The 23,007-nt window shown below is 41.4% G+C and overlaps 1 protein-coding gene across 1 annotated transcript in view; it reads right to left on the reverse strand.

Moving 5' to 3' along the window:
- Positions 1-23,007, reverse strand: part of SIK3 (SIK family kinase 3) — a 772,688-nt gene that overhangs the window by 483,383 nt on the left and 266,298 nt on the right. The window contains exons 7-8 of the mRNA XM_053691386.1: positions 20,377-20,495; positions 5,949-6,059 (exon numbers count right to left, since the gene is read on the reverse strand). Of these exons, the coding sequence (XP_053547361.1) occupies positions 5,949-6,059; positions 20,377-20,495 (230 nt within the window). The remainder of the gene's footprint in view (positions 1-5,948; positions 6,060-20,376; positions 20,496-23,007) is intronic.

The following is a 23,007-nucleotide window of genomic DNA, read 5'->3' on the forward strand; positions in this document are numbered from 1 at the left end:
AGCCCACAGAGATGTGATAACAAAACTCCATTACTACCATATCAAAGACAGAATTATGCAAGTGGTGAGGGGAGTTCCAGAGATCACTTTTGAGGGTCACAAAATCCAAATATTTGCAGATCTATCCCTTATCACTCTGAAAAAAAGAAGGGAATTCAAGCCAATAGTAGCAGCCCTTGCCAATGCTCAGATCAAATATAGATTGGGATTCCCCTTTAAGTTGTCTTTTACAGTGGACAAAACATCATACTCCTGTGTCACAGTTGAAGAAGGACAATCGATCTTAAACAGGCTCCATATTGATAAATCATCCGATACACCTTCTCAATCTCCTAAGCAGCAGAGAAAAGCCCTGACACGAACCTGGACACCAGTGCTAAAGAATGGGAAGAGCAAGAAGGGAAACCAAGAGCCGGAGAGTCCAACTTGACCTAAAGGATCAGAGCCCATGTCTTAGCTGTAACCTCACATGCTCCCTAAGGGGAGATATGTGCATCAAAGGGGGCTTGGTTTTTTGTTTTTTGAGAGCAAGCCCGAATTATGATATGTCTTCAGAACTGGACTTCATTTGAGTATGTTATTAAATAATTAAGGTTATTAATTTAAGTCCAGAGTTAGGAGATCCACCCTCGATTCTAGTTAAAATACCATGATGATAGGTATTTAATTTTATATGCTAATTTTGTATGCCCGAAGTTTCTTTTCTTATATTGGTTCTATATGTTTGTTATTTCTGTTATTTTATTTGTTATTACTAAGTTATATTGCATCTCAGGATCCTGGATCCTAGCTCAGACCGAACAAGGTCAACTGTTATTTGATTTTTTATTGCTCAGACTGTTAACTGTTCTTCCACCACATTTCATAGAGGTATGTTTCAACATAATTGTGCCCTATTGGGCTGGTTTGACAGCTCTGCACCCATACAAGAAGGGGGACCTGGCCGAACAACACTTGGTGAGTGTTTCAGTTTAGGTTCCCAGAATTGTTATGTGTCTCTTTCTCTATCTATAGGTAAGAAATGTCTATCAATATAGTCTCACATAATGTTAGGGGGCTACACTCTAATATCAAGAGGCGTAAAGCATTGGACACGTATAAATCCTTGAAGGCCCATATAATCCTTATGCAGGAAACCCATTTCACAAAAGTAAAAACTCCAAAATATTGGGATAAAAGCTACCCCACTCAATTTCATGCCACTTGCCAATCTAAGAAATGCGGGGTATCCATTTTGGTCCATTCAGATCCAAATTTTAAAGAAGATGAGGTAATTATTGATAAGGCAGGTAGATATATTATCGTTAAGGGTAGAATACACGACGCACGTTATACTAGGGAACATTTATGCACCTAATGAATCTCAGGCTTCATTTTTGTCCAAGATAGGAAAATTACTAATCACTTGGAAGAAATCTTGTCTAATCATAGGGGGAGATTTTAATTTAGTAGCTAACGTTGACTTAGATAAGTCAGCGATTCCATCCACGATGTCCTCTCAAAGTTCCAAAAAGCTCCTATATGATTTTTTTCTTGACCATAATTTAGTGGATAGTTGGAGATATATCAATCCAAGAGTAAGAGATTATTCATTCTTTTCCACACCACACAATGTATATTCAAGGATAGATTATATTCTAGTTAGTCAGATCATGTCCCCCCTAATCCTAGCTTCTGACATCATACCGGCAACGTGGTCGGACCACAACGTCGTACTAACAAAGCTCACAGGCTTAATTGACCCTTATAGGGGCAGAAGCTGGACCATAAACCCAACATTGTTTAGAGATAAGCTATTTACGCAGAATTTACAGACGGAAATTTCTCATTTTTTGACACTTAACCATAATTCAGTATCTAACCCTTTACATATATGGGGAGCCCTAAAAGCTTTCACCAGAGGGATTTTGATAAAAGAATCCAGTAAACAGAATAAAGCCTACCTGGCGCAACTAGAACACCTTAGAAATGAGATCAAACATCTGCAATCACAACACCAGATATCACATAATAACAACACATTAAAATTATTGAGGGAGAAAAAATATGCTCTGGATCAATTATTGACAAAAGAGGCTACCAGGTCCCTAAAACTTGTTGATGCCCAATACTTTATACAAGCCAATAAACCTGATAAACTACTAGCGCTTAAATTAAAAGAAATAACTAGGACATCCTCGGTACCACAAATACAAAAGATTTTCACCCACAGGTCATTGCTGACACTTTTGCCCAGTATTATCAGAAACTTTATGCCTTGCCCTCACTCAAAAATCCTATCACATTGGATAAGGAAACAAATGAATTTTTACAGGAATGTAACTTGCCTAAGATAGCGATAGAAGATCTAGATAAACTAAATTCGCCAATAACCATTCATGAGGTTAAGCTAGCAATACGTAATTTGAAGATTAGCAAGGCACCTGGCCCTGATGGGTACTCAGGTCTCTGTAATAAAACATTTGTACAGGATCTTAGCCCCATTTTGGTTAAAATATTTAATCATATGTTAAAAGGGGGAGTTGTTCCCAAAGAACTATTAGAAGCTTGTATATCAGTTATTCCTAAGCCTGGAAAATGTAAACAACACTGTAAAAACTATAGGCCTATCTCATTGATTAATTTAGATATTAAACTATTTACTAAAATTTCAGCAACCAGATTAAACGATATTCTCCCAAAACTTATCCATCAGGATCAAGTGGGATTTATTCGCAATAGGGAGGCCCCAGATAACATTAGGAAAATTATAAATCTCATGGACTTTGCCTCAAAACAAAATGTGCCTTCTCTGTTTCTTTCATTAGATGCAGAGAAGGCATTTGATCGGGTAAATTGGAAGTATCTAGCTGCGGGGTTAAAAAATATTGGTTTCACTGGGAATTTTTGTACGGCAGTTTCGGCAATCTACTCTAACCCCTCTGCCTTCATAAAAATAGCGGGCTAGAAGTCCTCCTCCATACAAATTCTTAATGGAACCAGACAAGGGTGCCCTTTGTCGCCATTATTGTTCGCCCTATGCATTGAACCGTTGGCAACTAGTATTAGGCAAAATGTAGATATTAGTGGGATTCAGATAGGTGAAAGAGAGCACAAGATCAGCCTATTCGCAGACGATATCATTTTGTCTATCACCAAACCTATGATCTCCCTTCCCCTAGTATACTAAACCATTAGCAGATTTGCAGACATTTCAGGATACAAGATCAATAATGATAAATGTGAAGCGATCAGCACACATCTCCCAGAACATACCAAAAAAATACTAACCTTGAATTTTGACTTTAATTGGGCTGATAAAGGTATGAAGTACTTGGGTATCATAATTCCAAATAATTTAGACCTTTTCTACAAATTAAATTACGCTCCCATGTTTGTTCATATCAAAAATTTGTTATTAAGGTGGAACAAGCTTAATATTTCCTAGTATGGTAGGCTGACGTCGATCAAAATGACAGTTTTACCAAAAATGTTGTACCTCTTCCGCTCATTACCTATAAATATACCTGTCTCCATATTACGGAAAACACAGAAAGATCTGGTAGCGTTTGTTTGGAAGTATGGTAGATCCAGAGTCAATAAACAAACACTTCTTAGACATAAAATAGGAGGAGGGATGGGAATGCCAGATCTGGCAGCGTACTATTACGCGGCTAGGTTGGCACAATCTGCACTATGGCATAACCAGTTAGACAGGATTCAATGGGTTCAAATAGAATCAGATATGATGAGGATACACCCTATATATAAATTGTTATGGACTGCTAAAAAGGATAGGCCCCCTAATTGGAGAAGCTTTATCACCATATCACACACGTTAACCCTATGGGAAACACTGACATCCAAGTACTCTCTGATACCGAAGGGGTCGAAAGCGACCCCCTTGGTGACACTAATTACGACCAGGCCACACAAGAGAAATGGGCAAATAAGGGCTTGTATCGGATTGTGGATTCTAATGTAGGTACGAAGCTAATAAACTTTCAACAATATACTGAATTAAATAGACAGGAGAGAGTGAGCTGGCTTCACTACCTCCAATTAAGAGCAAGAGTAAATGAAATTCTTGGACACAATAAATTAACCGTTAGCTCCTATTTGGAGAGACTCTGTTTAGCCGCGGAAAGGATGAGGGGGGCGATTTCTAACATATACATACAGCTTAACATCCCACCCAAACTGAGCAAATTACCATTTATGGTTAAATGGGAAGCGGAATTTAATTTTACTTGGGCCGCTGAAAGGTGGTGTGATATTTTAAAATCTGGCACTTCTTTCTCTATCTGTGCACACTTGAAGGAAAATTTTATCAAGGTAGCTTATAGATGGTACTTCCATCCTTCAAGATTGCATTCAGCACGGGCAAACACATGTTGTCTGCGGGGCTGCACTGAAATTGGAACATATGCACATATGTGGTGGTACTGTTGCCATGTATCACACATATGGTCCCAAACATCAGCACTCGTTAGTGAAGTCATGGACAAGCAGAGTAATTTAACCCCAACCCAGGCATTACTACACGAACCTCTTCCAGGCTTGTCCCCAAGAGCAAAAAAGTTAGAGGCATTGATTTGCACTATAACTAAGATAACCATTGCAAGGTATTAGAAGACCATGATTCCGTCTTTTCTGATAATTGAGAATAAAATTGATTACTATTATCAAATGAGCAGCGCCTCTGCAGATATATTAGATACTAAAGAACAGTTTTTGCAGATGTGGGAACCCTGGATAATGTACAGTGAGGCCAGAAATAAATAAAGGGGATGGGGGAGGATGGGATGGGGGCATCAGACACGGTCCCTGTCCTCTACTCTCCTGCTCAGTTAGTTTGGGTGGGTCACAGCACATTTCCTCACTTTTTTTTTATAAAGTCGAATCCAATCTTCCCTTGGGCAGGGGCCGGAATTTCAGTTAAATTGCTCAGGGAATACACTAGTATCTTCACTGGCCGGGTCCTCCTCCAAATGGGCTAAGTACCTTTGGTCATCTCAGATGGTGGTAAGAAGATTTGTAAAATATTTGAAAATGTAATGCGGTTGGTCTGATTTGCTACTTGTAATTTGTAAACTGTTGAAAAATCAATAAAAACTTTTTTTCCTAAAAAAAAAACAAACTCTTGATTGAAGAATCCAAACTAACACCTCACTTTACCTCTTGCTATCACTAACGCAGGAAAAGAGAATGACTGGGTTGGGAGGAGCTATTTATGTAGATCTGCTGTGGAGCTCCTTGCCTCCTTCTGCTGACCAGGAGGCGATATCCCACAAGTAAGGATGAAATCCGTGGACTCATCGTATCTTGTAAAAGAAATAATTATTCTCAATCTCACAACTACCCACCCTTGCTTCTTATTTTAAATTCACTATTAAGATGAAATCTTATGAAAATTTATAGTAGTATGTCCCTACTAATCTCAGAGATTAGAGATTCTATCTGTATATCCACTATTTAATTTTCAGTTATTAATTACTACATTTTTGAGTGAACTACAAAGCACTCGATTTATTAAACACAAATTTATGTCCTAAAAACGTGGGAAACAATTGATCAACAAAGTTAATTACACATGCTATATTAATTGCACAAAAAAATATTTCTCCTCTGAAAAAAAATTCTATTTGAAAATAAGTGAAGTGATTTTATATATATATATATATATATATATATATATATATATATATATATATATATATATATATATATACTGCATATAATTTTAAAATATGCTATAATACATTCAAAGACAGATAAATTTCAACTTTATTTATATAACACATTTTAGACCACTAAACATACTAAGAAGAAGACACATATATTAGACAAAGCTAGCAGATTACTGTAGTACAAGGAGTGGCATGATTAGACAAAGCTAGTACATTAGTGAGGGTGGCACAGGTGTATACAAAATTTCTAATGCACCATATAGAGTTCCTGGCATATACCTGTAAGGTCCGCTCTCTGTCCAGTCCCATCTCATCCATCGTATGAAGCACTTGCTCATTCAGAGGCTCACGCTGTCTCTCCAGCTTCACGTGCTGGCACTCCGCTATCAGCTACACAGGGAAAAGAAAGGTCATAAGAGGAACATGAAGGTAACCAAAGCATAAACCATGAGATCCCCAGACCCAAACAAATCTCGTCTTCCAATATATTTTATCAGCCTCACTCTCCCCTGTGTGCCCTGCTCAGCATTTACACATATCTTCCCCCTGCCCATACCTGCGACACATCCAATAGTAATAAACCCAAAATCACGTTCCTCTTTAATTACCATTAAAATAATAAAATAAAACCATCCTAAATCCTTAAACTTGCCCTCTGTGGTGTTCGATTTACACTCATTCTTCCATCCCCCGCATATTCCTTTCCACTTTAGTATATCCTCACTTGCTGGACAAAGACAGCATTTTTGGCATATTCCAAAGTGAAAAAAATCTAAATGGCTAAACCAATGCTCAACAAATACTGGTGCCATTACATTCATTTAAAAAATTCATACTCAATATGTTACTGTACCCTGTATGTCCTCACTGCCCAAACCCCTAATATGTTACTGTACCCTGTATGCTCTCACTGCCCAAACCACTAATATGTTACTGTACCCTGTATAGCGCCTATGTATCCTGTATGTCCTCACTGCCCAAACCACTAATGTGTTATTGTACCCTGTATGCTCTCACTGCCCAAACCACTAATATGTTACTGTACCCTGTATAGCGCCTATGTATCCTGTATGTCCTCACTGCCCAAGCCACTAATATGTTACTGTACCCTGTATGCTATCACTGCCCAAACCACTAATATGTTACTGTACCCTGTATGCTATCACTGCCCAAACCACTAATATGTTACTGTACCCTGTATGCTCTCACTGCCCAAACCACTAATATGTTACTGTACCCTGTATAGCGCCTATGTATCCTGTATGCTCTCACTGCCCAAACCACTAATATGTTACTGTGCCCTGTATAGCGCCTATGTATCCTGTATGCCCTTACTGCCCAAACCACTAATATGTAACTGTACACTGTATAGCGCCTATGTATCCTGTATGCCCTTACTGCCCAAACCACTAATATGTAACTGTACACTGTATAGCGCCTATGTATCCTGTATGTCCTCACTGCCCAAACCACTAATATGTAACTGTACACTGTATAGCGCCTATGTATCCTGTATGCCCTCACTGCCCAAACCACTAATATGTAACTGTACACTGTATAGCGCCTATCTATCCTGTATGCCCTCACTGCCCAAACCACTAATATGTTACTGTGCCCTGTATAGCGCCTATGTATCCTGTATGCCCTCACTGCCCAAACCACTAATATGTAACTGTACACTGTATAGCGCCTATGTATCCTGTAAGCTCTCACTGCCCAAACCACTAATATGTTACTGTGCCCTGTATAGCGCCTATGTATCCTGTATGCCCTCACTGCCCAAACCACTAATATGTAACTGTATCTTGTATAGCGCCTATGTATCCTGTATGCCCTCACTGCCCAAACCACTAATATGTTACTGTACACTGTATAGCGCCTATCTATCCTGTATGCCCTCACTGCCCAAACCACTAATATGTAACTGTATCTTGTATAGCGCCTATGTATCCTGTATATCCTTACTGCACAAACTACTAAATTGTTACTGTACCCTGTATAACGCCTATGTATCCTGTATGCCCTCACTGCCCAAACCACTAATATGTTACTGTACACTGTATAGCGCCTATCTATCCTGTATGCCCTCACTGCCCAAACCAGTAATATGTTACTGTGCCCTGTATAGCGCCTATGTATCCTGTATGCCCTCACTGCCCAAACCACTAATATGTATCTGTACCCTGTATAGCGCCAATGTATCCTGTATGCCCTCACTGCCCAAACCACTAATATGTTACTGTACACTGTATAGCGCCTATGTATCCTGTAAGCTCTCACTGCCCAAACCACTAATATGTAGCTGTACACTGCATAGCGCCTATGTATCCTGTATGCCCTCACTGCACAAACCACTAATATGTTACTGTACCCTGTATAGCGCCTTTGTATCCTGTATGCCCTCACTGCCCAAACCACTAATATGTTACTGTACCCTGTATAGCGCCTTTGTATCCTGTATGCTCTCACTGCCCAAACTACTAATATGTTACTGTACCCTGTATAGCGCCTTTGTATCCTGTATGCCCTCACTGCCCAAACCACTAATATGTAACTGTATCTTGTATAGCGCCAATGTATCCTGTATGCCCTCACTGCCCAAACCACTAATATGTTACTGTACCCTGTATAGCGCCTATGTATCCTGTATGCGCTCACTGCCCAAACCACTAATGTGTCACTGTACCCTGTATAGACCTTATGTATCCTGTATGCTCTCACTGCCCAAACCACTAATATGTTACTGTACCCTGTATAGCGCCTATGTATCCTGTATGCCCTCACTGCCCAAACCACTAATATGTTACTGTACCCTGTATAGCGCCTATGTATCCTGTATATCCTTACTGCACAAACTACTAATATGTTACTGTACCCTGTATAGCGCCTATGTATCCTGTATGCCCAAACCACTAATATGTTACTGTACCCTGTATAGCGCCAATGTATACTGTATGCCCTCACTGCCCAAACCACTAATATGTTACTGTACCCTGTATAGCGCCTATGTATCCTGTATGCCCTCACTGCACAAACCACTAATATATTACTGTACCCTGTATAGCGCCTATGTATCCTGTATGCTCTCACTGCCCAAACCACTAATATGTTACTGTACCCTGTATAGCACCTATGTATCCTGTATGCCCTCACTGCCCAAACCACTAATATGTAACTGTATCTTGTATAGCGCCAATGTATCCTGTATGCCCTCACTGCCCAAACCACTAATATGTTACTGTACACTGTATAGCGCCTATCTATCCTGTATGCCCTCACTGCCCAAACCACTAATATGTAACTGTATCTTGTATAGCGCCTATGTATCCTGTATATCCTTACTGCACAAACTACTAAATTGTTACTGTACCCTGTATAACGCCTATGTATCCTGTATGCCCTCACTGCCCAAACCACTAATATGTTACTGTACACTGTATAGCGCCTATCTATCCTGTATGCCCTCACTGCCCAAACCAGTAATATGTTACTGTGCCCTGTATAGCGCCTATGTATCCTGTATGCCCTCACTGCCCAAACCACTAATATGTATCTGTACCCTGTATAGCGCCAATGTATCCTGTATGCCCTCACTGCCCAAACCACTAATATGTTACTGTACACTGTATAGCGCCTATGTATCCTGTAAGCTCTCACTGCCCAAACCACTAATATGTAGCTGTACACTGCATAGCGCCTATGTATCCTGTATGCCCTCACTGCACAAACCACTAATATGTTACTGTACCCTGTATAGCGCCTTTGTATCCTGTATGCCCTCACTGCCCAAACCACTAATATGTTACTGTACCCTGTATAGCGCCTTTGTATCCTGTATGCTCTCACTGCCCAAACTACTAATATGTTACTGTACCCTGTATAGCGCCTTTGTATCCTGTATGCCCTCACTGCCCAAACCACTAATATGTAACTGTATCTTGTATAGCGCCAATGTATCCTGTATGCCCTCACTGCCCAAACCACTAATATGTTACTGTACCCTGTATAGCGCCTATGTATCCTGTATGCGCTCACTGCCCAAACCACTAATGTGTCACTGTACCCTGTATAGACCTTATGTATCCTGTATGCTCTCACTGCCCAAACCACTAATATGTTACTGTACCCTGTATAGCGCCTATGTATCCTGTATGCCCTCACTGCCCAAACCACTAATATGTTACTGTACCCTGTATAGCGCCTATGTATCCTGTATATCCTTACTGCACAAACTACTAATATGTTACTGTACCCTGTATAGCGCCTATGTATCCTGTATGCCCAAACCACTAATATGTTACTGTACCCTGTATAGCGCCAATGTATACTGTATGCCCTCACTGCCCAAACCACTAATATGTTACTGTACCCTGTATAGCGCCTATGTATCCTGTATGCCCTCACTGCACAAACCACTAATATATTACTGTACCCTGTATAGCGCCTATGTATCCTGTATGCTCTCACTGCCCAAACCACTAATATGTTACTGTACCCTGTATAGCACCTATGTATCCTGTATGCCCTCACTGCCCAAACCACTAATATGTAACTGTATCTTGTATAGCGCCAATGTATCCTGTATGCCCTCACTGCCCAAACCACTAATATGTTACTGTACCCTGTATAGCGCCTATGTATCCTGTATGCGCTCACTGTCCAAACAACTAATATGTTACTGTACCCTGTATAGCGCCTTTGTATCCTGTATGCCCTCACTGCCCAAACCACTAATATGTAACTGTATCTTGTATAGCGCCAACGTATCCTGTATGCTCTCACTGCCCAAACAACTAATATGTTACTGTACCCTGTATAGCGCCTTTGTATACTGTATGCCCTCACTGCCCAAACCACTAATATGTTACTGTACCCTGTATAGCGCCTATGTATCCTGTATGCCCTCACTGCACAAACCACTAATATATTACTGTACCCTGTATAGCGCCTATGTATCCTGTATGCTCTCACTGCCCAAACCACTAATATGTTACTGTACCCTGTATAGCACCTATGTATCCTGTATGCCCTCACTGCCCAAACCACTAATATGTAACTGTATCTTGTATAGCGCCAATGTATCCTGTATGCCCACACTGCCCAAACCACTAATATGTTACTGTACCCTGTATAGCGCCTATGTATCCTGTATGCGCTCACTGTCCAAACAACTAATATGTTACTGTACCCTGTATAGCGCCTTTGTATCCTGTATGCCCTCACTGCCCAAACCACTAATATGTAACTGTATCTTGTATAGCGCCAACGTATCCTGTATGCTCTCACTGCCCAAATCATTAATATGTTACTGTACCCTGTATAGCACCTATGTATCCTGTATGCGCTCACTGCCCAAACAACTAATATGTTACTGTACCCTGTATAGCGCCTTTGTATCCTGTATGCCCTCACTGCCCAAACCACTAATATGTAACTGTATCTTGTATAGCGCCAACGTATCCTGTATGACCTCACTGCCCAAACCACTAATATGTTACAGTACCCTGTATAGCGCCTATGTATCCTGCATGCTCTCACTGCCCAAATCATTAATATGTTACTGTACCCTGTATAGCGCCTATGTATCCTTTATGCCCTCACTGCCCAAACCACTAATATGTAACTGTATCTTGTATAGCGCCAATGTATCCTGTATGCCCTCACTGCCCAAACCACTAATATGTTACTGTACCCTGTATAGCGCCTATGTATCCTGTATGCGCTCACTGCCCAAACCACTAATATGTAACTGTACCCTGTATAGCCCTTATGTATCCTGTATGCTCTCACTGCCCAAACCACTAATATGTTACTGTACCCTGTATAGCGTCTATGTATCCTGAATGCCCTCACTGCCCAAACCACTAATATGTTACTGTACCCTGTATAGCACCTATGTATCCTGTATGCCCTCACTGCCCAAACCACTAATATGTTCCTGTACCCTGTATGCCCTCACTGCACAAACCACTAATATGTTACTGTACCCTGTATAGCGCCTATGTATCCTGTATGTCCTCACTGCCCAAACCACTAATATGTTACTGTACCCTGTATAGCGCCTATGTATACTGTATGCCCTCACTGCCCAAACCACTAATATGTAACTGTATCTTGTATAGCGCCAATGTATCCTGTATGCCCTCACTGCCCAAACCACTAATATGTTACTGTACCCTGTATAGCGCCTATGTATCCTGTATGCGCTCACTGCCCAAACCACTAATATGTAACTGTACACTGTATAGCGCCTATGTATCCTGTATGCCCTCACTGCCCAAACCACTAATAAGTTACTGTACCCTGTATAGCCCTTATGTATCCTGTATGCCCTCACTGCACAAACCACTAATAAGTTACTGTACACTGTATAGCCCTTATGTATCCTGTATGCCCTCACTGCACAAACCACTAATATGTTACTGTACCCTGTATAGCGTCTATGTATCCTGTATTCCCTCACTGCCCAAACCACTAATATGTTACTGTACCCTGTATAGCGCCTATGTATCCTGTATATCCTTACTGCACAAACTACTAATATGTTACTGTACCCTGTATAGCGCCTATGTATCCTGTATGCCCTCACTGCCCAAACCACTAATATGTTACTGTACCCTGTATAGCGGCAATGTATACTGTATGCCCTCACTGCCCAAACCACTAATATGTTACTGTACCCTGTATAGCGCCTATGTATCCTGTATGCCCTCACTGCACAAACCACTAATATATTACTGTACCCTGTATAGCGCCTATGTATCCTGTATGCTCTCACTGCCCAAACCACTAATATGTTACTGTACCCTGTATAGCACCTATGTATCCTGTATGCCCTCACTGCCCAAACCACTAATATGTAACTGTATCTTGTATAGCGCCAATGTATCCTGTATGCCCTCACTGCCCAAACCACTAATATGTTACTGTACCCTGTATAGCGCCCATGTATCCTGTATGCTCTCACTGCCCAAATCATTAATATGTTACTGTACCCTGTATAGCACCTATGTATCCTGTATGCGCTCACTGCCCAAACCACTAATATGTTACTGTACCCTGTATAGCGCCTTAGTATCCTGTATGCTCTCACTGCCCAAACTACTAATATGTGACTGTACCCTGTATAGCGCCTATGTATCCTGTATGTCCTCACTGCCCAAACCACTAATATGTTACTGTACCCTGTATAGTGCCTTTGTATCCTGTATGCCCTCACTGCCCAAACCACTAATATGTAACTGTATCTTGTATAGCGCCAACGTATCCTGTATGCCCTCACTGCCCAAACCACTAATATGTTACTGTACCCTGTATAGCGCCTATGTATCCTGTATGCTCTCACTGCCCAAATCATTAATATGTTACTGTACCCTGTATAGCGCCTATGTATCCTTTATGCCCTCACTGCCCAAACCACTAATATGTAACTGTATCTTGTATAGCGCCAATGTATCCTGAATGCCCTCACTGCCCAAACCACTAATATGTTACTGTACCCTGTATAGCGCCTATGTATCCTGTATGCGCTCACTGCCCAAACCACTAATATGTAACTGTACCCTGTATGGCCCTTATGTATCCTGTATGCTCTCACTGCCCAAACCACTAATATGTTACTGTACCCTGTATAGCGCCTATGTATCCTGTATGCCCTCACTGCCCAAACCACTAATATGTTAATGTACCCTGTATAACGCCTATGTATCCTGTATATCCTTACTGCACAAACTACTAATGTTACTGTACCCTGTATAGCGCCTATGTATCCTGTATGCCCTCACTGCCCAAACCACTAATATGTTACTGTACCCTGTATAGCGCCAATGTATACTGTATGCCCTCACTGCCCAAACCACTAATATGTTACTGTACCCTGTATAGCGCCTATGTATCCTTTATGCCCTCACTGCACAAACCACTAATATGTTACTGTACCCTGTATAGCGCCTATGTATCCTGTATGCTCTCACTGCCCAAACCACTAATATGTTACTGTACCCTGTATAGCGCCTATGTATCCTGTATGTCCTCACTGCCCAAACCACTAATATGTTACCGTACCCTGTATAGCGCCTATGTATCCTGTATGCCCTCACTGCCCAAACCACTAATATGTTACTGTACCCTGTATAAAGCCTATGTATCCTGTATGCCCACACTGCCCAAACCACTAATATGTTACTGTACCCTGTATAGCGCCTATGTATCCTGTATGCTCTCACTGCCCAAACCACTAATATGTAACTGTATCTTGTATAGCGCCTATGTATCCTGTATGCTCTCACTGCCCAAACCACTAATATGTTACTGTACTCTGTATAGCGCCTATGTATCCTGTATGCCCTCACTGCCCAAACCACTAATATGTAACTGTACCCTGTATAGCCCTTATGTATCCTGTATACCCTCACTGCACAAACCACTAATATGTTACTGTACCCTGTATAACGCCTATGTATCCTGTATATCCTTACTGCACAAACTACTAATATGTTACTGTACACTGTATAGCGCCTATGTATCCTGTATGCCCTCACTGCACAAACCACTAATATGTTACTGTACCCTGTATAGCGCCTATGTATCCTGTATGACCTCACTGCCCAAACCACTAATATGTTACTGTACCCTGTATAGCGCCAATGTATACTGTATGCCCTCACTGCCCAAACCACTAATATGTTACTGTACCCTGTATAGCGCCTATGTATCCTGTATGCCCTCACTGCACAAACCATTAATATATTACTGTACCCTGTATAGCGCCTATGTATCCTGTATGCTCTCACTGCCCAAACCACTAATATGTTACTGTACCCTGTATAGCGCCTATGTATCCTGTATGTCCTCACTGCCCAAACCACTAATATGTTACTGTACCCTGTATAGCGCCTATGTATCCTGTATGCCCTCACTGCCCAAACCACTAATATGTTACTGTACCCTGTATAAAGCCTATGTATCCTGTATGCCCACACTGCCCAAACCACTGATATGTTACTGTACCCTGTATAGTGCCTATGTATCCTGTATGCTCTCACTGCCCAAACCACTAATATGTAACTGTATCTTGTATAGCGCCTATGTATCCTGTATGCTCTCACTGCCCAAACCACTAATATGTTACTGTACCCTGTATAGCGCCTATGTATCCTGTATGTCCTCACTGCCCAAACCACTAATATGTTACTGTACCCTGTATAGCGCCTATGTATCCTGTATGCCCTCACTGCCCAAACCACTAATATGTTACTGTACCCTGTATAAAGCCTATGTATCCTGTATGCCCACACTGCCCAAACCACTAATATGTTACTGTACCCTGTATAGTGCCTATGTATCCTGTATGCTCTCACTGCCCAAACCACTAATATGTTACTGTACTCTGTATAGCGCCTATGTATCTTGTATGCGCTCACTGCCCAAACCACTAATATGTTACTGTACCCTGTATAGCGCCTATGTATCCTGTATGCCCTTACTGCCCAAACCACTAATATGTAACTGTACCCTGTATAGCCCTTATGTATCCTGTATACCCTCACTGCACAAACCACTAATATGTTACTGTACCCTGTATAACGCCTATGTATCCTGTATATCCTTACTGCACAAACTACTTATATGTTACTGTACCCTGTATAGCGCCTATGTATCCTGTATGCCCTCACTGCCCAAACCACTAATATGTTACTGTACCCTGTATAGCCCTTATGTATCCTGTATGCCCTCACTGCCCAAACCACTAATATATTGTACCCTGTATAACGCCTATGTATCCTGTATATCCTTACTGCACAAACTACTAATATGTTACTGTACCCTGTATATTGCCTATGTATCCTGTATGCCCTCACTGCCCAAACCACTAATATGTTACTGTACCCTGTATAGCGCCAATGTATACTGTATGCCCTCACTGCCCAAACCACTAATATGTTACTGTACCCTGTATAGCGCCTATGTATCCTGTATGCCCTCACTGCCCAAACCACTAATATGTTACTGTACCCTGTATAGCGCCTATGTATCCTGTATGCTCTCACTGCCCAAACCACTTATATGTTACTGTAACCTGTATAGCGCCTATGTATCCTTTATGCCCTCACTGCCCAAACCACTAATATGTTACTGTACCCTGTATGCGCTCACTGCCCAAACCACTAATATGTTACTGTACCCTGTATAGTGCCTATGTATCCTGTATGCTCTCACTGCCCAAACCACTAATATGTATCTGTACCCTGTATAGCGCCAATGTATCCTGTATGCTCTCACTGCCCAAACCACTAATATGTATCTCTACCCTGTATAGCGCCTATGTATGCTGTATGCCCTCACTGCCCAAACCACTAATATGTTACTGTACCCTGTATGGCGCCTTTGTATCCTGTATGCTCTCACTGCCCAAATCATTAATATGTTTCAGTACCATGTATAGCGTCTATGTATCCTGTAAGCTCTCACTGCCCAAACCACTAATATGTTACTGTACCCTGTATAGCGCCTATGTATCCTGTATGCCCACACTGCCCAAACCACTAATATGTTACTGTACCCTGTATAGCGCCTATGTATCCTGTATGCTCTCACTGCCCAAATCATTAATATGTTACTGTACCCTGTATAGCGCCTATGTATCCTGTATGCCCTCACTGCCCAAACCACTAATATGTTACTGTACCCTGTATGGCGCCTTTGTATCCTGTATGCTCTCACTGCCCAAATCATTAATATGTTTCAGTACCATGTATAGCGTCTATGTATCCTGTAAGCTCTCACTGCCCAAACCACTAATATGTTACTGTACCCTGTATAGCGCCTATGTATCCTGTATGCCCACACTGCCCAAACCACTAATATGTTACTGTACCCTGTATAGCGCCTATGTATCCTGTATGCTCTCACTGCCCAAATCATTAATATGTTACTGTACCCTGTATAGCGCCTATGTATCCTGTATGCTCTCACTGCCCAAACCACTAATATGTTACTGTACCCTGTATAGCGCCTATGTATCCTGTATGTCCTCACTGCCCAAACCACTAATATGTTACTGTACCCTGTATAGCGCCTATGTATCCTGTATGCTCTCACTGCCCAAACCACTAATATGTATCTGTACCCTGTATAGCGCCAATGTATCCTGTATGCTCTCACTGCCCAAACGACTAATATGTATCTGTACCCTGTATAGCACCTGTGTATCCTGTATGCTCTCACTGCCCAAACCACTAATATGTTACTGTACCCTGTATAGCGCCAATGTATACTGTATGCCCTCACTGCCCAAACCACTAATATGTTACTGTACCCTGTATAGCGCCTATGTATCCTGTATGCCCTCACTGCCCAAACCACTAATATGTTACTGTACCCTGTATAGCGCCTATGTATCCTGTATGCTCTCACTGCCCAAACCACTAATATGTTACTGTAACCTGTATAGCGCCTATGTATCCTGTATGCCCTCACTGCCCAAATCACTAATATGTTACTGTACCCTGTATGCGCTCACTGCCCAAACCACTAATATGTTACTGTACCCTGTATAGCGCCTATGTATCCTGTATGCTCTCACTGCCCAAACCACTAATATGTATCTGTACCCTGTATAGCGCCAATGTATCCTGTATGCTCTCACTGCCCAAACCACTAATATGTATCTGTACCCTGTATAGCGCCTATGTATCCTGTATGCCCTCACTGCCCAAACCACTAATATGTTACTGTACCCTGTATGGCGCCTTTGTATCCTGTATGCTCTCACTGCCCAAACCACTAATATGTTACTGTACCCTGTATAGCGCCTATGTATCCTGTATGCCCACACTGCCCAAACCACTAATATGTTACTGTACCCTGTATAGCGCCTATGTATCCTGTATGCCCACACTGCCCAAACCACTAATATGTTACTGTACCCTGTATAGCGCCTATGTATCCTGTATGCTCTCACTGCCCAAATCATTAATATGTTACTGTACCCTGTATAGCGCCTATGTATCCTGTATGCCCTCACTGCCCAAACAACTAATATGTTACTGTACCCTGTATGGCGCCTTTGTATCCTGTATGCTCTCACTGCCCAAATCATTAATATGTTTCAGTACCATGTATAGCGTCTATGTATCCTGTAAGCTCTCACTGCCCAAACCACTAATATGTTACTGTACCCTGTATAGCGCCTATGTATCCTGTATGCCCACACTGCCCAAACCACTAATATGTTACTGTACCCTGTATAGCGCCTATGTATCCTGTATGCTCTCACTGCCCAAATCATTAATATGTTACTGTACCCTGTATAGCGCCTATGTATCCTGTATGCTCTCACTGCCCGAACCACTAATATGTTACTGTACCCTGTATAGCGCCTATGTATCCTGTATGTCCTCACTGCCCAAACCATTAATATGTTACTGTACCCTGTATAGCGCCTATGTATCCTGTATGCTCTCACTGCCCAAACCACTAATATGTATCTGTACCCTGTATAGCGCCAATGTATCCTGTATGCTCTCACTGCCCAAACGACTAATATGTATCTGTACCCTGTATAGCACCTGTGTATCCTGTATGCTCTCACTGCCCAAACCACTAATATGTATCTGTACCCTGTATAGCGCCAATGTATCCTGTATGCCCTCACTGCCTAAACCACTAATATGTAACTGTACCCTGTATAGTGCCTATGTATCCTGTATGCCCTCACTGCCCAAACCACTAATATGTTACTGTACCCTGTATAGCGCCTATGTATACTGTATGCTCTCACTGCCCAAATCATTAATATGTTACTGTACCCTGTATAGCGCCTATGTATCCTGTATGCTCTCACTGCCCAAATCACTAATATGTTACTGTACCCTGTATAGCGCCTATGTATCCTGTAAGTTCTCACTGCCCAAACCAATAATATGTTACTGTACCCTGTATAGCGCCTATGTATCCTGTATGCTCTCACTGCCCAAACCACTAATATGTTACTGTACCCTATATAGCGCCTATGTATACTGTGTGTCCTCACTGCACAAACCACTAATATGTTACTGTACCCTGTATAGCGCCTATGTATCCTGTATGGTCTCACTGCACAAACCACTAATGTGCTACTGTACCCTGTATAGCGCCTATGTATCCTGTATGCTCTCACTGCCCAAATCATTAATATGTTACTGTACCCTGTATAGCGCCTATGTATCATGTATGCTCTCACTGCACAAACCACTAATATGTTACTGTACCCTATATAGCGCCTATGTATACTGTGTGTCCTCACTGCACAAACCACTAATCTGTTACTGTACCCTATATAGCGCCTATGTATACTGTGTGTCCTCACTGCACAAACCACTAATATGTTACTGTACCCTGTATAGTGTCTATGTATCCTGTATGGTCTCACTGCACAAACCACTAATGTGCTACTGTACCCTGTATAGCAAACAGTTCAAGTTTGGGATATCAGCACAGCTGGCAAATAGTGCATGTATGACAGAGTATCACCACAATACTCAGGTATATCACTCTGTATAACGAAGAGTCATCAGCACTGTGTACTTTTGAATTCTTTATTGGATCAAACAAACAGCTGTTTGTTTGATCCAATAAAGAATTCAAAAGTACACAGTGCTGATGACTCTTCGTTATACAGACTATACCCTGTATAGCGCCTACGTATCCTGTATGCGCTCACTGCCCAAACCACTAATATGTTACTGTACCTTGTATAGCGCCTATGTATCCTGCATGCCCTCACTGCACAAACCACTAATATGTTACTGTACCCTGTATAGCGCCAATGTATACTGTATGCCCTCACTGCACAAACCACTAATATGTTACTGTACCCTGTATATCGCCTATGTATCTTGTATGCCCTCACTGCACAAATCATTAATATATAACTGTACCCTGTATAGCGCCTATGTATCCTGTATGCTCTCACTGACCAAACCACTAATATGTTATTGTACCCTGTATAGAGCCTATATATCCTGTATGCTCTGACTGGCCAAACCACTAATATGTTACTGTACCCTGTATAGCACCTATCTATCCTGTATACCCTCACTGCCAAAACCAGCAATATGTAACTGTACCCTATATAGGGCCTATGTATCCTGCACACCCTCACTGTACTACACACCTGATATATAACCCTGTACTGTGTGCCCTCTATATATCCTGCACACCCTCACTGTACTACACACCTGATATATAACCCTGTACTGTGTGCCCTCTATATAGCCTGCACACCATCTCTGTACTACATACCTGATATATCATCCTGTACTGTGTGCCCTCTATATATCTATATCCTGCACACCATCTCTGTACTACACACCTGATATATAACCCTGTACTGTGTGCCCTCAATATATCCCGCATACCCTCTCTGTACTACACACAATATTTATCCCTGTACTGTGTGCCCTCTATATATCCCGCATACCCTCTCTGTACTACACACAATATTTATCCCTGTACTGTGTGCCCTCTATATATCCCGCATACCCTCTCTGTACTACACACAATATTTATCCCTGTACTGTGTGCCCTCTGTATATCCTGCACACCCTCTTTGTACTACCACATACCCCTTTCCTGTGTCTCCCACATCCCCTGAATGATGCGTATATCACTGTCATCTCATCCTATTTCTGAGTGTCTCTCCCAATTTAACTTCCCTCACATTCACCTTTTCAAACTCCAAATCATGTTCCCCGTGGCACATCCACTTGTGTTTGCAGATCTGCTCCATGGAAAGGCGTTTAGTAGGTTCCAGCACAAGCATATGACGGATCAGGTGCTCGCACTCTGCAGAAGAGATGAAAAGACTCAGATGAGTACAAATGACCATGAGCAGAACATGCTATAGTGAAGGAGTCCCACCAGACGTATCTGTGTTTGTTTTACTTCTTCAGAGCTCTGTATCATATGCACAATATACGCTAATAACTGTAGTTTAAAAGTATAATGTGACTTCTGTAGGAGCCCCACCAGACGTATCTGTGTTTGTGTTACTTCTTTAGAGCTCTGAATCATATGCACTATACGCTAATAACTGTAGTGTAAAACAATAATGTGACTTCTGTAGGAGCCCCACCAGACGTATCTGTGTTTGTTTTACTTCTTCAGAGCTCTGGATCATATGCACAATATACGCTAATAACTGTAGTGAAAAAGTATAATGTGATTTCTGTAGGAGCCCCACCAGACGTATCTGTGTTTGTTTTACTTCTTCAGAGCTCTAGATCTTATGCACTATACGCTAATAACTGTAGTGTAAAAAGTATAATGTGACTTCTGTAGGAGCCCCACCAGAAGTATCTGTGTTTGTTTTACTTCTTCAGAGCTCTGGATCATATGCACTATACGCTAATAACTGTAGTGTAAAAGAATAATGTGACTTCTGTAGCCCCACCAGACGTATCTGTGTTTGTTTTACTTCTTCAGAGCTCTGGATCATATGCACTATACGCTAATAACTGTAGTGTAAAAAGTATAATGTGACTTCTGTAGGAGCCCCACCAAACGTATCTGTGTTTGTTTTACTTCTTCAGAGCTCTGGATCATACGCACTGTGCGCTAATAACTGTAGTGTAAAAGTATAATGTGATTTCTGTAGGAGCCCCACCAGACGTATCTGTGTTTGTTTTACTTCTTCAGAGCTCTGGATCATACGCACTATACACTAATAACTGTAGTGTAAAAAGTATAATGTGACTTCTGTAGGAGCCCCACCAGACGTATCTGTGTTTGTTTTACTTCTTCAGAGCTCTGGATCATATGCACTATACGCTAATAACTGTAGTGTAAAAAGTATAATGTGACTTCTGTAGGAGCCCCACCAGACGTATCTGTGTTTGTTTTACTTCTTCAGAGCTCTGGATCATACGCATTATACGCTAATAACTGTAGTGTAAAAAGTATAATGTGACTTCTGTAGGAGCCCCACCAGATGTATCTGTGTTTGTTTTACTTCTTCAGAGCTCTAGATCTTATGCACTATACCCCAATAACTGTAGTGTAAAAGTATAATGTGACTTCTGTAGGAGCCCCACCAGATGTATCTGTGTTTGTTTTACTTCTTCAGAGCTCTAGATGTTATGCACTATACGCTAATAACTGTAGTGTAAAAGTATAATGTGACTTCTGTAGGAGCCACACCAGACGTATCTGTGTTTGTTTTACTTCTTCAGAGCTCTAGATCATATGCACTATACGCTAATAACTGTAGTGTAAAAGTATAATGTGACTTCTGTAGGAGCCCCACCAGACGTATCTGTGTTTGTTTTACTTCTTCACAGCTCTGGATCATATGCACTATACGCTAATAAATGTAGTGTAAAAGTATAATGTGACTTCTGTAGGAGCCCCACCAGACGTATCTGTGTTTGTTTTACTTCTTCCGAGCTCTGGATCATACGCACTATACGCTAATAACTGTAGTGTAAAAGTATAATGTGACTTCTGTAGGAGCCCCACCAGACGTATCTGTGTTTCTTTTACTTCTTCAGAGCTCTAGATCATACGCACTATACGCTAATAACTGTAGTGTAAAAGAATAATGTGACTTCTGTAGGAGCCCCACCAGACGTATCTGTGTTTGTTTTACTTCTTCAGAGCTCTGGATCATACGCACTATACGCTAATAACTGTAGTGTAAAAAGTATAATGTGACTTCTGTAGGAGCCCCACCAGACGTATCTGTGTTTGTTTTACTTCTTCAGAGCTCTAGATCTTATGCACTATACGCCAATAACTGTAGTGTAAAAAGTATAATGTGACTTCTGTAGGAGCCCCACCAGACGTATCTGTGTTTGTTTTACTTCTTCAGAGCTCTGGATCATACGCACTATACACTAATAACTGTAGTGTAAAAGTATAATGTGACTTCTGTAGGAGCCCCACCAGACGTATCTGTGTTTGTTTTACTTCTTTAGAGCTCTAGATCATATGCACTATACGCTAATAACTGTAGTGTAAAAAGTATAATGTGACTTCTGTAGGAGCCCCACCAGACGTATCTGTGTTTGTTTTACTTCTTCAGAGCTCTGGATCATATGCACTATACGCTAATAACTGTAGTGTAAAAGTATAATGTGACTTCTGTAGGAGCCACACCAGACGTATCTGTGTTTGTTTTACTTCTTCAGAGCTCTGGATCATATGCACTATACGCTAATAACTGTAGTGTAAAAAGTATAATGTGACTTCTGTAGGAGCCCCACCAGACGTATCTGTGTTTGTTTTACTTCTTCAGAGCTCTAGATCATATGCACTATACGCTAAAAAATGTAGTGTAAAAGTATAATGTGACTTCTGT

This window comes from Bombina bombina, chromosome 8, assembly GCF_027579735.1.
Source record: "Bombina bombina isolate aBomBom1 chromosome 8, aBomBom1.pri, whole genome shotgun sequence".
Lineage (NCBI taxonomy): Eukaryota > Metazoa > Chordata > Amphibia > Anura > Bombinatoridae > Bombina > Bombina bombina.